Source organism: Erinaceus europaeus, chromosome 2 (genome assembly GCF_950295315.1).
Source record: "Erinaceus europaeus chromosome 2, mEriEur2.1, whole genome shotgun sequence".
Lineage (NCBI taxonomy): Eukaryota > Metazoa > Chordata > Mammalia > Eulipotyphla > Erinaceidae > Erinaceus > Erinaceus europaeus.
Window position 1 is genome coordinate 100,418,971 of NC_080163.1, and position 17,099 is coordinate 100,436,069.

The following is a 17,099-nucleotide window of genomic DNA, read 5'->3' on the forward strand; positions in this document are numbered from 1 at the left end:
ACAAAAGGGAAAGTAAATAATATAAAAAATTAGAAGGAATATCTACATTTCTTCCTGTCTTATGTTGAGTGGTAATGAAATAAATATGTAAAACCAATAAAGATAACTTTTAAATGCAGAAATTAAATAAGTTTTTTAAGTAATAGAATAAAGAAAAACATTACTGAAGCCCTACTGTTCTCACTAACAGTTTCTCAGCAAATCTTTCCAAGAGAAGAAGAATACAAATAAAAAAATTACAAAATTAGGGTGGGGGTAGATAGCATGATGGTTATGCAAAGAGACTGTCATGCCTGAGGCTCCAAAGGCCCAGGTTCAATCCCCCTCACCACCATAAGCCAGAGCTGAGCAGCGCTCTGGTGTTTCTCTCTCTGTGTCACTCTCTGCATCTCTCTTAAAAATAAAATAAATCAAATACTTTTAAAATGTTGTCTATTAGAAAAAAATCTTTTTCAAATTTATTACAAAATTAAGTACAACAATTTATGGCATGTTATACAATATTGTATTATTAAAAAGCATTGTCATATAAAACAAAATGTCACAGGAGCAAATCAATAAATAATTATGAAGGTAATTCAGTGACACTGGCTAAATTTGTTTTCATAAGATGATATAAACATTCTGAAATGACCTGTGTTTGCTTTTTATTATCCATCAGCATATAAGTCATTTGCCTTTTCATTATTTTGTTGTCAGTTTTGGAACAGTCATTTATGGGAATGCCATAGCTTTCACTCTGTTGCTGTAGTCTAAGCCCATTTTAAAGTGTAGACATAAACAGTAGCATAAGACTAGTTTAAGATTAGATATGGGGTATCTTTCTAAATGTAGTTTTAGTTTGCCCAGTGGGAAAAGAAAAACTCTACAACTTAATCCTGTTAATTAGCATTTGGCAAACATAGCTACACAGAGTTTAAAAATCCTATCTCACTCTTGAATATGGAGGTTTAATAAAATGTGCTGATAGCTGTAGCTTGTCCTTACTGTTCTCATTTTAATCACTCTCCAGCTCATTATTGTTGAGGCTTCCATTCTGGAAAGCAGAGATGGGGGTAGAGCTAGGGCTATTTTTTTAAGCATACTAGCTTTACAAAATCATAAGTCAATTTATAGTTCCAATCAATTGTGGAATTTGAAACAATTTTACAAAAATAATTTCCAATACTCATTCTCAGTCATGGCACCACAGTGAGTTGAGTAGTTCCTGTACCTACAATCAGTAAAGAAAATGAATTTATCAGATAACTAGTCAAATACTCTTTAAATTGAACCTAGATCTTAAAATCATCCATGAAGAACATTAAATTAGTAGCTTCATGTGTTGAGCCTAAGAAATTAGCTTATATACCACAATGAAAAATAAAGGCTACAGACATGTTAGGGATATTTTAGAACTGTGTAAAGAACGTCCGAGAATGCATTTCCTATGAGCTTTGTCTGTTTTTTTTCCAATTATTTGAGATAGAAAGAAAAAAAAAAAAGACTATACTATGAGGATTTGAATGACTATTCTTATAGAAAGGGTGTACAACCATATTGTAAATAAATCACTAGCTTCTGAAAATAGAACTGACTACTTTAAAATAGAAGAATCACTAGCATGTTATGTGCAGGAAAATTTCCATTACATTTTTCCCTCATTCATATTCTTGACATTAAGGTATTAAAAACAAGCTTGCACATGAGTTCCTGTAATCATTGTACTTTAAGAGGTCATTCTTCTTTTCTCATCTATTTTCTGTTTTATCTACTGTTTGTAGTTTATTTTTTGTTTTTCTATGGATTCTAATAACATTTATGAAAAATTACTACACATTGATGCAATAATAAGTTCTTAAAATGATTTTTTTCTCTTATTTTGTTATTATTATTATTTTCCCGGAGTCATACTGAGCTCTGGCTTATGGTGGTGGAAGGGATTAAACCTGGGACCATGAATCCTTGGGTATGAGAGTCTTTGCATAACCATTATGCTATCCCCCCACCCACTTTTTTTCTCTTAATTTCACAGTAATTTTATGTGAAGGAACTATTGAACAACATACAGTTGTGCAAAAGGAAGTCTGCAAGGTTAATTCGTCTATTAATTGAACTGATTTTTATACTTTGCATTCATAATAACTACATTCTTTTCTGTTTCCCAGGTCGGGGATATCACACATAGGCGACTTCATTTCTCCTTGGCAGACTTAATTGTCTTTTGCTTCAGATAGAGAGGTACACCAAAAGACATAGGTAGAAGAAGAGATACCATTGTCCTGGAGCTTCCACCATGGCAATGGTATTTCCATATAATGTTGGAGTCTGAACCTTTGCTACATACAGTTCAACATGACCCATACTAGGTGAACTGTGTCTTGGCTCCCACTTATAATCATTTTTTCCTCCGGCTCTTCCTTCTCCTCCTCCTTCTCCCCCCCCCCAACACCCCCCTTTTTTGTAGGTAAAATTTATCTCTTCCTTCAGTGTGGTGGTGGAGCACCTGGTTGGGCACACATGGCGCAATCTGCAAGGACCCAGGCTCAAGATCCCGGTCCCCACCTGCAAGGGGAAAGCTTTGCGAGTGATGAAGCAGTGTTGCAGGTCTCTCTCCCTGCTGTATTATGCCCACCCCTCTCTATTTCTGGCTGTCTCTATCCAATCAATTAAAAAAAATCTTCCTGATCTTATCTTCAGAGCCACTTTGTCTCTTCAGTATTTTCCAAGGTTTATGTGTATTTGCAGACTCCCATACTGAACTTCCTCTTTTACCCACTTAAATTCCTATATCAATAGAAACTTGAAGAAGATAATTTAATTGTGTGCAATTATGTAGCAAAGCATAAGAAATCATGACCACTCTTTCTATTTATATATGATATAAATTACTTTCACACAAATTAAATCGATTCTTACTTTGATTATAAAAAAAGGGTATTGACACTGCAACATCAAAGATGAGCTGAGATAATACAGGAATATTCTAAACTCTTGCTTTTTTTTTTTTATAGTGGCTTTTTTCCTCCAAAAGAATTATCACTACTGAAGTGAGTGTCACTGAAGGGGGAAAAAAGGTTATTTTGTGCTGAGCACATTGAACAGTTGCTAAATTCAGTAAAAATATAGTTGTCAGGATAGAATATTACCACATAATCATCAGTGAGGATGTTAGAGAACTAAGAACTTAGAAACAGATGTGTGTGAATGTCTGGTTGAAATATGTTTGGTTGGATATACATAATCAGAATGGCAATTATTATGTTAGTTGTTCTTTCTCTTGGGGACTTCACCATATATTGTGACCTATAAATACTGTGATATAATGAAAGCCTATGAATGATACTTGCATATATATGTCATTACTTACTTTTACATGAAACTGTTATATTCTTACATAATGGAATACACTCAGCTGTTGGCTCCCTCTTCTACCTTTTCTCTAGTGCAAAGTCACATGGTTACTCTTACCTTAAAACAGTTTAAGATTTTTGTAGGAAGGAATCTAAATTACACAAGGCATTGGCAATTCTGTTTCAGTTTAATCTATGAACTTTATTAATGGCTTAAATAGCTTAAGATTCAGATAGCCTAGCAACAAATGTAACTTAAATGCTATCTTAGCACACTGCCTTTAACCCTGTTTAAAAGAATGTTGTAATTCGTAAATCAACACTGAAAGATAAATCCACTGACTTATATACCATAAACTATATTAATTCTGTACACAGTGGATGCATGTGATAGCCATTTGTCACATTAAATAGTGTCACAGCTAAGTAATTTAAAATGGTTTCGGAAAAAAAAAGGGAAAATGTTTGCAGGACTAGATTAGTATTGTAAATTGAATATAGGGTAGGATTAATAGATGGGCTGTAGGAACCATAAGGAAAGAAAAAAAATTCTTTCATCATTTCTTACTGATCCAATATTTTAATATTGAGCTTATTCTTTCCTGCACGAAAGCTATTTTCAGCTTACAGAAAATAGCTGAAAAGATGATTTCCAGTACCTAGTGACCTCAAATCCCATGAGGCTCTCATTACAGAAGGACTGATTCATGATCTATTAATTGGAAGGACTCCAACTCATTAGCTCAGGAAACATGTCCATCCTTAGGTGAGGTAACTGGCCATGAGACCACGTGCTTCTAACCAATGTAATATAGTGCCTCAGACAAACATAATAATAGCTGGTTGATACAGACAATGTGCCAGATACAATTTTAAGTAAGTATAAAAATTAATGTTTACTAGTAGTAACTATTAGAAAATTAAGTCTGATGTGGTCCGGGAGGTGGTGCAGTGAATAAAACATTGGATTCTCAAATATGAGGTCCTGAGTTCGATCCCTGGCAGCACATGTACCAGACTAATGTCTGCTTTTTTTCTCTCCTCCTATCTTTCTCATTAATAAATAAATGAATAAATAAATAACCTTAAAAATTATTCTGACTATAATTGTGTTTATAAATATTATCGATGAAATTGTTCAGTAAGAGTACACAGGCATGCACAGAAAATAAAATATTTGCAGAAATGTGATTGAGAAGAAATTAACTGCTGTAAAATCTCCACATTTAAAGTATCCATCACTTTACAGATTTGAAAACTACTTAGTGCCTCAGTAGTCAGGAGTCTATAGGAGAATTTAAATATGGATGTAGTATATATAATTTTTCCATGTTAGCATATATCCATTCATATATTTAAATTTACTAAGTCATATACTACAAATTTTCGGATTCAGAGTTTTTTCAGTGTCTTAAAGATGAGTGTCTGATTTTCTTGAATTGGGAGTTGAAGCAAATGGATATCTAATTCTAATAATCTGTAAATAAGGAAAAATGGAAATTATTAAGAAACCCTAAAAGATAATTAGTAATGGGTCTATCATAAAACAGAAATAGTCATCTTTGAGGTACATATTTGTTCATAGCTTTTTTGCTATAATGTAACTGATATTGCCATGTCTTAGTATCCAGATTCCTAGCCCCCAGTACTAAGCGCGTCTGGATAGTTGAAGTACTGTGAATAAAGCACACTTTGTCCTATCATACAGCAGCAGGGAAGCAGTTATGACACTCCCCAACTATCCTTAGAACATCTAATATGCACTCCCCCTTCACTATCCTTAGGGCACAACCATTACATTCAGGTAATATTTTCATAATCTATTGCACTTGTGTTAATGAGTAGCAAACATTAATTATTATAAATTTGTGTTCATCAGTTACTTGTGTAAGAAGATTTTTTTAAAGTTTTTATTTATAAAGTGGAAATATTGACAAGGCTATAGGAAAGGAGGGGTACGTTTCCACACAATTCACACCCCTAGAACTTCATGTCCAATCTCCTCCCTTGATAGCTTCCCTATTCTTTATCCCTCTGGGAGTATGGACCCAGGATCATTATGGGGTGCAGAAGGTGGAAGGTCTGGCTTCTGTAACTGCTTCAGTTCTCCTACTTTGGCCAAATAATAAATGTGTCCACAGCCAGGGTGATAGCTCAGCAGTGGAGTTTCTGCTTGGCAAGCTGGAGTCCTCATATTCAAACCCTTCAGGTGAATAAATGTGAAATGTGTTCTTTAACTTCTTTAGAGGTGTGTGTGTGTTTGTGTGTGTGTGTGTGTGTGTGTGTGTGTGTGTGTGTGTGCGTGTGTGAATTTACTGCCTCACAGACTGCTGGGAACTATTTAGAACTACTGGTAATGATATTAGCAGCTCAAGGAGGTATGATTCCCATTTTCATAAACATGGTGGAACACAGTGGTATATTAATGTTCCTAGTGAAAGCAACTCAAATTTTAATGCAGTATGTGAAGATATTTTCTTAATATATTTATATGATACCACAAAAAGTAAACAATATTAAGGCTAAAGCCTGAGTAAAGGTGAGAACACTAAGAGTTTTTTAAAATAAATATTTATCAGAAAACTGCTCAGCTCTGACTTACGGTGGTATGGGAGACTGAACCTGTACTGAACCTCAGGTATGAAAGTCTTTTCCATAACTATTATGCTATTTCCCTCCCACTGGGTTTCTTTTTAAAAATGTATTTATCTGTTACATTGAAAGAGAGGAGGAGAGCCTTAGCATCACCCTGGTACACGTGATCCCAGGTCAAATCCAGGCTCTCATGTTTTCAAGTTCAATGTTCCAGCCACTGTACTGTCTCCTGGGATGCAATGAGAGGTTTTGAAATCATTTTTTTTTCTGAGCCAAATGAACTGGAGTGCAATCTTTCACATATTTGCTGGATTTTATGTAAGAATTCCTGAGACTCTCAAAATCTCATGAATTCTCTGACACTAAAATGACTATCATCTGAAGATTAGAGAGAATTAGAAATAACTTCCTCCTATCACAAAGAAATGTTGATATATTTCTTCAGAGCATGGGGGCTGAGGAGAACAATCCCTTGAGAACATGTAGTGATAAACTTGTCTTTTTTTTAAAAAGATTTTATTTACTTATTAATGAGAAATGATTGGAGAGAAAGAAGCAGACATCACTCTGGTACATGTGCTGCTGGGGATTGAACTCAGGACCTCATGAATGACAGTCCAATGCCTCATCCACTGTGCCACCTCCTGGACCATGATAAACCCCTCTTAAACGATGACAGACTGAATTAATACTAAAATCACACACACAAACCACAGTTGTATATTTAACTTAGTGACTTTGTAGCGTTAAATCCAATCTGATCTGATCTCAAAAAAATGACATCCCAGGCTTAAAATGCTGATCATATGAAGTTTCAAAGTAATGAAGCCTCTAAAAACAAACAAACAAAAAAACCCACATATGAGCATACCTATCAGAATGAATTGCAAACAGCAAAATCTATCCCGCAAAGACACCACTCATGAGAGGTAGAAGCATATTAGAAATAAACATAACTTCAAAATACTCACAAAGAACAGGAGGACAGAGAGAAGACTCAAAACAAGTATTAGAAATACAAAAATAATACTTGAAGTTTAAAATTTTACTGATTCAAATAAAACAAATAAAAATGACAAAGGATTAATGAAAATCTAATTGGTTAAAGAGCAATAAATAACATATATTCTTTTACAGAAAAATGTGTAAATTTTGACAAGTACAAAAATTTCTGCAGTGTGTTACTATTCGTACTGTATAAAGCTACGATAGAAATGTATGAGGTTAAAAATAAGATTCAAAGTCAGGAGTCATGAATAATGTTGTTTTGTCTGGAAAGGGTAAAGATACAAATTTTAGATTTTGATAGCTGAACATACATATGACAAATTCTGACAAAACTTCCAGAAGGATAGAAATGGAATGAATAACTTCCAGAATGCTTAATGAAGTTAGAGAGAGAAAATAAAAACACCATATGATATTTCTTATATGTCATACAAAAAAATCAAACAAACTAAATAAAACAAAAGGAAATGATTAAACTATAAGATCAAAACAGCAACTACCAGAAAGGAAGAGAGGAGAGGGTGGATAAACTGGATAAAACAAGCCAACTGTACAGTGGACTGCAAATTGGACTTTTGATGATGAACATAATATAGTACCTATAGATGTTGATTTATAATGATGCACAGTTGAAATCTACCTATCTGGTAATGCAGTATTATTTAACTTTAAGAAATAAAAAAATGAATATAAGAGTTTAAAAAGTGATTCTTGGGCAGATTCATCTGAGATGCATTCCCAGGGGACCAGAAGATAAAAAGAAGAAATAATCCTGGGTGTGAATTTTCCTCTTCCCTTTCTGCCTGGGATGTTATCTGAGGCAGTGGTGGTTTCTACAAGGTGCTTGCTCTCACACTGGATAAATTCCCATGGTTTCAGTTTTGGTCGGTTGGCCAAGTAGGCTTTATAAATGTGTCTACTCCTTTTGCAACTTTAATCTGAAGGAGGTAGTAACTTCCTGCTGCTTCTGTTCTGTAAATAGAACTTCACACTACTATTCAACAGTTCCTTCAATTCTATCTGGTCAACATTCAGAGTGGTCTCTGTTACCTTAGTTGAACCTTTCCCAAGTCCATGATGATCAAATTATGATAACATGAAAATATTAAATTATGAAAATATTAAACATTTAATGACTCTTTTAATTCCTCTTGCTCTGACTTTCTATTTGCTGAGTAATTTGCTAATGAAAATGAAGTCCCACCCCGCTACCCCCAACCTCCACTCCTGGCTTTTTTGAGAGAAAAAGTTAGTAAGCTTGCCTGAACAAATATTTCATGGGGGGGTATATGCTTTAGTTTCTATAACCTTTGTAAACACTTCTCAGCTCTCGAAAAGAAAGTCAACCATGAGTACCAATATTTAGATGTTCAACCTTACAATAGTAACCCAAGAAAAGGATTAATTCCATAAGCTAGGCATGTTAACAAACACTCATTTGGTCTCTCTTGGGAAGCCAGCTACTAATACCACTTTTTTTATAGGAAGTATTTTTTTTTTAAATTTTAGGAGCACTACTATCTATATGTATTTTGAAAAAGATAATTATTTTCCAGAAAGAAAATTTAAGGAATACTTATTGTCTGCTATCAGTGAAAGTACAGTATTTTGAGACAAGAAATTATTTTTCTGTCTCAATGTAGCTTTTAACAGAACAATAAAGAAAAATAACAATTCTTAAATGACAGACCTTTTGATATTTTAAGAAGACTGACTTTTTAGAAAGTATTTATGTTCTTACTAGGCAATCTAAAATTTTCAATAGTTAGTTGTTTCATTTATATAAGCAAAGAGAAAAATAATTTCAAAATTATACTAAGCACTCTTTGAACATTTTCAAAATATGTATACATAACTTGGAAGGCAATATTCTCAGTGTATTATAGTTACACTTGCCAACTAGTGGTAGTCAGGAAAGACCTGAGAGGTAATGCTGAAGGAGAGGTCATTGGAGGGAAAAGCTTCATGAGTTTCCCAAATGACTCATTTCTACCTCTTTGGCCAAAAATTCTCAACACAAGATTACGTGGTACAAACAACTATTTCTAGTGAAATATTAGATTAAAAAAAGCTTGTTTTTAGTTCAAAACTGCAAGATATTATTTTTTTCCAGGCACCTTGTAGATTTCCAGTACCTACTTAAAAAACAAAACAAAACAAAACAAAACAAAAGAATTGGAGATCCACCGGTAGATTAAAAGAAAAAAATCAATATTTTGTACTCATTTTAGAGAACCAGGTAGAGAAACTAAGGACATAGCAGTAGAAAATTCAAAACACAATTTGTATAGAATACGTGAGTTATTTGAAAAGAAGTTCATGAAATTATCTAATGACTATTTAACTGTTGGGATAAGTTAAGAGAAACAAGAGTCATTAATTTGAATAGCAAGAAGGTTAACCAGCACCATCATTACCTCTTGCTAAAGAATTCAGTCAGGATTTGCTTAAGTAAATTTTGAACAAGAAAATAAACGTTGAAAGAGGAAAGAGAAAAGGTATACAATGTAAAATTATGGAGGATCTAAGTGGAGGACCTGTATTAAGAGCATTAGAAAATTGCTTATTATTATTATTTATCTTACTTCACATTTAACAGAAGAAATGCAAACAGATGTAAATGACTAGATTTACTTAACTAGCAGTAGTTAGCAGCTGAGAAGCTTGTGGTTTGTGGTATGGGGACCACTTAGTATTACCTGGAAATGTGTTGGAAGTGTAAAAGGTCAGCCCCACCCCAGACTGAATCAAACTTAATCTGCATTTTAAGGAGATCCCAAGGTGAATGAATATAAGCTTGTTAAATTTTGAAAGGTGGGTTAAGTGCACCTGGCACAAAACACAAGGACCGGTTTAAAGATCCTGGTTCAAGCTCTCCTGTCCCCACTCTGTCTTCCCCTCCTCTCTCCATTTCTCTCTGTTCTAACAACAATGATATCGATAACAACAACAATAATAACTACAACAGTAATAAAAAATAAATAAGAGCAACAAAAGGGAAAATATATAAATACAAAAAAAAATCTGAAACATATTGTCTTAGCATTTAGTTGTGTTTCACAGCTGTCTTGTTGCCAGAGACTATAATGTTCCCAAAGGCAGGAATTTGTTTTATTATGTGTGTATCTTAAGTTACAAAAGGAACAAGACAACTTCTTTTATTATGTTGCCACTTATTTTTAGTGCATAAGATTTAGTTTTCTTTTTTAAAAAAAGGCTCAGAAAAACACTAGTTGATTTGTGAAAATGTTTACTTTCTTATTTTAACATTTATGTAATTGACATATACAGCATCCTTATAAGTGAAAACTCTTTGAAAGAAACAGAGATGGTAACAGACATACTTCTTGGTTGTGTGAGTTTTTAAAAACATGAGAAATTTTTAATGGGTAACAAAAGTCATATTGGAAAATTAATCTTAAATAGATACACACATAGATATAGATAAATACATCTATTCATACAGATAATTCTTTGAAAGTGAGAAAGACATAAATATATCATTTAAAAACAGACATAATAACTTGACCATAAAATATACAATTTGTCAGAATTAGATGAATGCAGTTAACCAGCATATCTTTTTTGAACATGCGCCAGTATAACACCAAAATATTAACCAGACTTTAGGAAGTAAGAATCCACTTCACCAAGCTCAAAATATGAAATGAACTTATTTCATGAGTTTAATGAATATGCATTATTCATTAATGTTAATATATAAATAAATAAACATAGGATATTGCTTATACAGTTATAGATTTAGTGGGGAATGAATTGATTCCAGGAACTGAGCACAAGAAATAATGACTTATCTACTTCTAGCACACAGATTGGAATACCTAAGTATTATCCCTGGGCTGATATTTTTTCCTCCCACCATGATTGTTATTGGGGCTTGGCACCTGGATGAAAATTCCACCACTGGTTGCAGCATTTTTTCCTTTTCTGATAGAGAAATAGGGAGGGAAAGAGGGAGCAAGAGAGGCACATGCATAACTGTTCCACCATTCATGAATTTTCCTCTTTGCAGGTGGGGACTAGGGGCTTGAACTTGGCTCCTTGCACATGCTAATGTGTGTGTTCTATCAGGTAAGCCACCCCCTAAAAATTGAACTTTCTTCTTTGTGATTTTTATCTGCCTCTGTATAAGTCATTATTATTTATGTACAACATTTAAATTTTCTCCACATTTAAATATGACTTGGGAAGAGAAGTATAGGAAGGGTTCATGAACAAAAATGCTTACTAGGATGTTTTCCTCAATGACAAAATTTTTTATCCTAAAGGGACAATTTTCTTCATCAATTTAAGAATTAGAAACCAGGAAACATTTCTAAATTCATTCATATATCGAGGGCTAAGAATATACTAGTTACAGTGATTACTAACTACTTTTGTGTAGAAATCAGGAGTAAAATTAACAGATTTGAAGACAGAAAATGAAAATAAATTTATTCACAATATCCTGTGGACAAATATAAACAACAATTTGTTAGAAATAACTAAGTCAACAGGATAACTGAAGAGAAAAATACAAGTAGTTCATAAGTTTAAAAAAATGGAAAATTTGAGTTGTGTCTTGGATTTGGGCAGGTTAAGTGAAGCATAAAATTAGAAGTAGAGTTTTACATTATGAAGCAAGATAAGGTATAAATCACCAAGACTGGTTGGAGAATAATAGAAAAACTGTACACTATAAATTTACCCTGATGCTTTTAAGACTGACACACTTAGTGCTACTCTCTTTTCTATGTTCCATTCTTGAGAATGCCCTGATGATAAAGTAAAATTTTATATGGCTTTCAATTTTACACATGGTCTCTGAGCTTTATTCCTAAGCATTGATATATTTCTATATATCTTATGTAGCTAACCTTAAAATAACATTAGATGGGAAGCAGGGCAGTAGCGCTGCAGGTTAAGAGCATGTGGTGCGAAACCCAAGGACCACGTAAGGATGCCCATTTGAGACCCCAGCTCCCCATTGGAAGGGGGGATCACTTCACAAACAGTGAAACAGGTCTGTAGGTGTCTTTCACTCCCCCTCTCTGTCTTCCCCTCCTCTATCAATTTCTATCTGTCGCATCCAACAACAACAGGAATGACAAAAATAACAAGGGCAACAAAAATGGGGGGGAAATGGCCTCCAGGAGGAGTGGATTCATAGTACTGAGCCCTAGCGATAACCCAGGAGGCAAAAAATAAAATAAAATAAAAACAACAATAACAAAAGTAGTAATAATAGCATTAGATAAAGAGATAAAGTAATGATAACAACACTTTTAAAGTGAACATTTACCATAGACTATTAATATGTAATTAAAATACTACCTGTGTACCAAGTATGTTGCCCATTGCAGCTTGTCTATTCTATGAAGCCTGAGTAAAAGCAAACATTATTTAACTAATCTTGACTAGATTATATTTTTTTTCAAGGATTTGAATCAGAGATATTTTCACTTTATCCCAGATGAAGTTCAAGATTAAAGACTATTAGAACAAAAAGCTTTTATTTAATCTTAAATACTTTTTTACTTAGTACAACTTTTACATAATAGTACTTTTAGATAAAATCATGAAAGTTTGATAAGAGGGAAATGAATTCCAACAGTCAAAAATACGATTTTGTTACTAGTAATGCAAATAGGAATGAAAAAGAAAAAATGTCATGAAGGAAGTCTTGTAACTGTAGTTCTTAATAAAAGCCATAAAATTAATTAAGGATAATATTCCAAACTTTTATTGCATTAACTTTTGAAATCATTCCTACTTCAGCTACACACATTTTCAAAGCAAACATTCTGAAACTGTTTAGAGTCAGCACACTCTATGGGGAATTATCTAGCACAAATGGATCTTTAGATGTGACTTTAAAATGTGCCTATGAGTAATTATTTTTTATGATATTCTAAGATTTTGGAGGAAAGGAAATTTTTATTATTGGAAAATTACATTTCTTAGCTTGTTTTACCAAAAACAGTAATAAGTACTATTCAATCTTTTTTTTTTTTTTTTTTTTTTTTTTAGGAATTTTGAGAAAAATCTCCAGATATGCTCATATAAGTTAATGGTAGTTTTTAGTTCACATGCTTTTCTTTTACTTCAGTGCTTACTGTTATTAAAACTTATTATAAGGAGTCAGGCGGTAGCGCAGCAGGTTAAGCGCAGGTGGCGCAAAGCAAAGACCGGAGTAAGGATCATGGTTCGAACCCCTGGCTCTCCACCTGCAGGGAAGTCGCTTCACAGGGAGTTGCTTCACAGACAGTGAAGCAGGTCTACAGGTGTCTATCTTTCTCTCTCCCCTCTGCCTTCCCTGCCTCTCTCCATTTCTTTCTGTCCTATCCAACAACGGTGACATAAATAATAACTATAACAATAAAACAACAAGGGCAACAAAAGGGAATAAATAAATAAATAAATAAATATTTTTTAAAAACTTATTATAGACACAAAGCAATTTATTGTCATGTTAGACAAAAATGTGTGTTTAATATTATCAAAGCTCAAATTGTAGCTATTACATAGCAAAAATCAATGAAAAAGTTTCAGTGTTTATTTGTGCCTGAACATATAAATACTATAAATAATTTACAGTTTTCTTATATTTAATTTTTTTTCTCGGCAGGGGTAGATAGGATAATGGCAACGAGATTCTTATGTCTGAGGCTCCAAAATGCCAGGTTCGTTCCTCTGCACCACCATAAATCAGAGCTGAGCAGTGCTCTGGTTAAAAAAAAAAAAAAAAAAAAATATATATATATATATATATATATATATATATATATATATAATATTTATATGAGAAAAATTCAGCAATGAAATACAGTGAGAGAGGGAGATTGCATTTTGACCAATTTGAGTGTAATTCAGGCAGAGGAACATATATTCTGATGTGACTATGTGAGGACAGTGAGCAGTTTGGGACACAAGGACGATAACATATTGGGAAATGATACTATAATTACATGCCATCAGATCAACTTTTCCATCTGGCCCAATTTGGCAAACATGTTATTATCTCTGTTTTGCCAAACTATGACTAAAAATTAAACATGAAATCTTCTGGAGGTAAATCTTGAGCAGACCCAAGTAATTTTAGAAGGGGGAGGACACGGTATATTTCTATTTGATGTAAACCCATGATTTGTAGAAATTTTGTTTCCAAAGCTTTTTAAAAACAACTGACATAAGGCTGTTGCTAAGGAATTTGTAAATTCAACACTATCAACAATCATAAGTAAATATTCTGTTTATTATACAATGCTAGAAAATTAATGTCTCCTGCTCTGGTTACACAGTAGCACATTATGATTGAGGATATGACTTTATTATTTCAAATTGTAGTACCTATAAAAATAATAAAAGTATTAGCATGAATCATATTTATAATCCACGATTTGAAAAATAAATTTTCAACTGTTATTTTTAAACAACATATTAGAATTTATTTGCTTTCAATTCTTAGTCAAGTTACCTTCTAATATTCTTCTGTCCTGGTTTATTTGTACCTGCTAATAGAAAAAAAGGTGACACTGGGGGCAACTATATCTTGAGATGAGTATAGTAACCACATGTTCTATATGAACCCAGTTTATATTTCAGGATTCTAATATCTGTAAAACTTAAAATTTACTTGCATACAATTTCATGTGTTGGCCATACACATTAAGTACAGAAGTACAAATACATTATCCTAAGTAACAGAGAATTTATTCCTTATGTAAACTTCCTTGCTATAGTATCTGCCTTTCACATGCTCATTGTTCCTCAGCTAATGAGTGTTTCAGGAAAATTTTATGCTCCATTTTCCACCTCTATTCATAAAACAAAAAGATTTAGACAACATCTTTATTAGATTCCTACTGATATTTCTTTTTTTTTTGTTAAGAAACATTTATTTCAATACAGTCTGTCATAAATAAATCCAGAGAGGTTCCACTCTGCCACAGACGAATCTGTGAAGAGCCCTGTGCCATCCAACTGGCGAATGTCTGAACGAAGTTCCATCTCTTATCCCAGCCAGAGAACACACCTTCCATGTTGTTCTTGTTCACTGACTGCTTCCAAATCCAGATGATCAAATAGTCCTTTATCCCCAAAGCAAGCTTAAAACACTTGGCTCAGGCATTCCAGGATCTGCACCTCTCTTAAACCCCAAGTAAATCACGAGAGGAATAAAACCCCAGCGGATGGCAAACTGGCCGCCCTTGAAGAGCTGCTGCAGCCTCTGCTTGGCCTCTTTGCTCAACTTCGCCATGGTTGTGGCAAAGGCGGCGCAGGGGAAAAACCCTACTTGTATTTCTAAAGTAAGAGGGCTACGGATATTTTAAACTAGAATTTGAGTTATTAATTCTTTGTTTATTATCATTCTGAATAGATTTAAACATACAGAGAGCTGCCATGAGTTTATGAGAGAGAGAGAGATCACTATTGTTTGTACAAGATGAATGTAATTGGAAAGTTTCAGGTATTATACACTCAAATGGCGATAATAATCAGTATGATTTCTAAAGGCTGCAATTACTTGCCATTTATTTGGACTTTTAAATGTTACCCTTAAGCACTAGGCAAATAATTCCTTAAAAGATGTTAAACCACAAATTTTATTACTGGACTACAGAGACAATATTGTTGTATGTGTATAGTTTTTTGATAGTTCAATGTATCATTATACCCAAGGTAGAACTCAGGAGGAGGTCTCACTTAATTTGAACTTCTTGTTTTAAATTTGCTTTTGTGTCAGATTGATGGAGTAAACAATTAATTGTATTAATGTACTTTCTTCAAGCTTTGGAGCTACTCTCTGCCCTAGTTCAGCTTTCTAGCCCTATTCTCCACTCTGACACCAAATTCTCAGACAATATTTTTAGTCCACCTGCATGTTAGCTATCAAACTTAGGTAAAGATTACTGAAGTCATGGACCCCATAGAACATACCTAAAATAGACTTCCTAGCTTCTTTCACCCTAAGATAGCTACTCTCATCTGCTCTATTCCTATTTTTAAATTTCTATTTATTATGCTTTTTGTTTGCATCATATCTTACCCCCTTTCAGCCGCCAGGTTCCAGATGCTAGTACTATGATTCCATGCTAATTTCCCTGGGCAGACAACCTACCTATATGTGTCCCAGAACCTCAGCTTTCCAGAGCCCCATCTCTCTAAGGAAAGATAGAAACAGGCTGAGGGTATGGATTGACGAGCTAATGTCCAAATCCAGCAGAGAAGTAATTACAGAAACCAGAGCTCCCACCTTCTGCCCCTAAAAAGAATTTTGGTCCATACTCACAGAGAAGAAGAAATGTTAGGGGAAGATGATCAGAGGGCTCTGAGCTCCATCCAATTCCATCAAGACCCAGAGAGAGAAAAGGAAAAAAGAAAGGACATGTGCATATCTAGAGATTTAAAGTCACTAGTCAAGGTGCACCTGGTATCATCCCTGTCCACATCAACTATTTGGCATCTTGAAAAATGGTCTGCATATAATCGTAATCAGAATACATATCAGGATTTTTACTGAAAAAATTTTTTTTCTACTGCTTATTTTTATTCCCTAGTAAAGCATAAAGTGAGCTATAATTTAAATAGATAAAATTTAATTCAGTTTGTTCGGTAAACTTGTCTTCGGATATTGCTTGGAATAGCATGAACAAGGCAGTCAGTCATTCATTCAGCTCTAGTGCATATTCCTTAACAGAATATGATTTAAATAGATACATATGTGAATAATGATTTCAATGATAAATTTAAATGAATGTTTTTTCAAAGCCAGTAATTTCAAGAAATATAATGTTGGAACTGGTATACATTATTTCACTATAAAATTTGATATAAAACTGCCCAAAAGCAAGAATCAAAATAAAGGCAAGAAAGATGAGTGATCATAGTGAAAAAGTAGAAATCTCTGTACATGGATGTACCCTACAGCATGTATAGCATTAATTATAGGATTATACTTTTTAATATTTTTATGGTAGAGACAGAGGGAAGTAAGATGAGACACACACACACAGAGAGAGAGAGAGAGAGAGAGAGAGAGAGAGAGAGAGAGAGAGAGACCTATAGCTTGTTTCACCACTTGTGAAGTTTCCATCTGCAGGTGAGGACCAGGGACTCAAAACTGGGTTCACAGGCATGGTAATTTGTGTTCTTTAGTGATTG

General features: G+C 33.7%; 1 protein-coding gene across 1 annotated transcript; it reads right to left on the bottom strand.

Moving 5' to 3' along the window:
- Window positions 1-14,978: 14,978 nt before the first annotated feature.
- Window positions 14,979-15,217, bottom strand: LOC103118091 (mitochondrial import receptor subunit TOM7 homolog). Its single transcript, XM_007528268.3, has one exon. The coding sequence runs from the start codon at window positions 15,193-15,195 to the stop codon at window positions 15,028-15,030; it is 168 nt and encodes a 55-aa protein (XP_007528330.1). The 5' UTR covers window positions 15,196-15,217; the 3' UTR covers window positions 14,979-15,027.
- Between the last annotated feature and the right edge of the window lie 1,882 nt (window positions 15,218-17,099).

Excerpts from the sequence above, each read along its gene's own strand:
- LOC103118091 (XM_007528268.3), bottom strand. The coding sequence starts at position 15,195 with ATGGCGAAGTTGAGCAAAGAGGCCAAGCAGAGGCTGCAGCAGCTCTTC.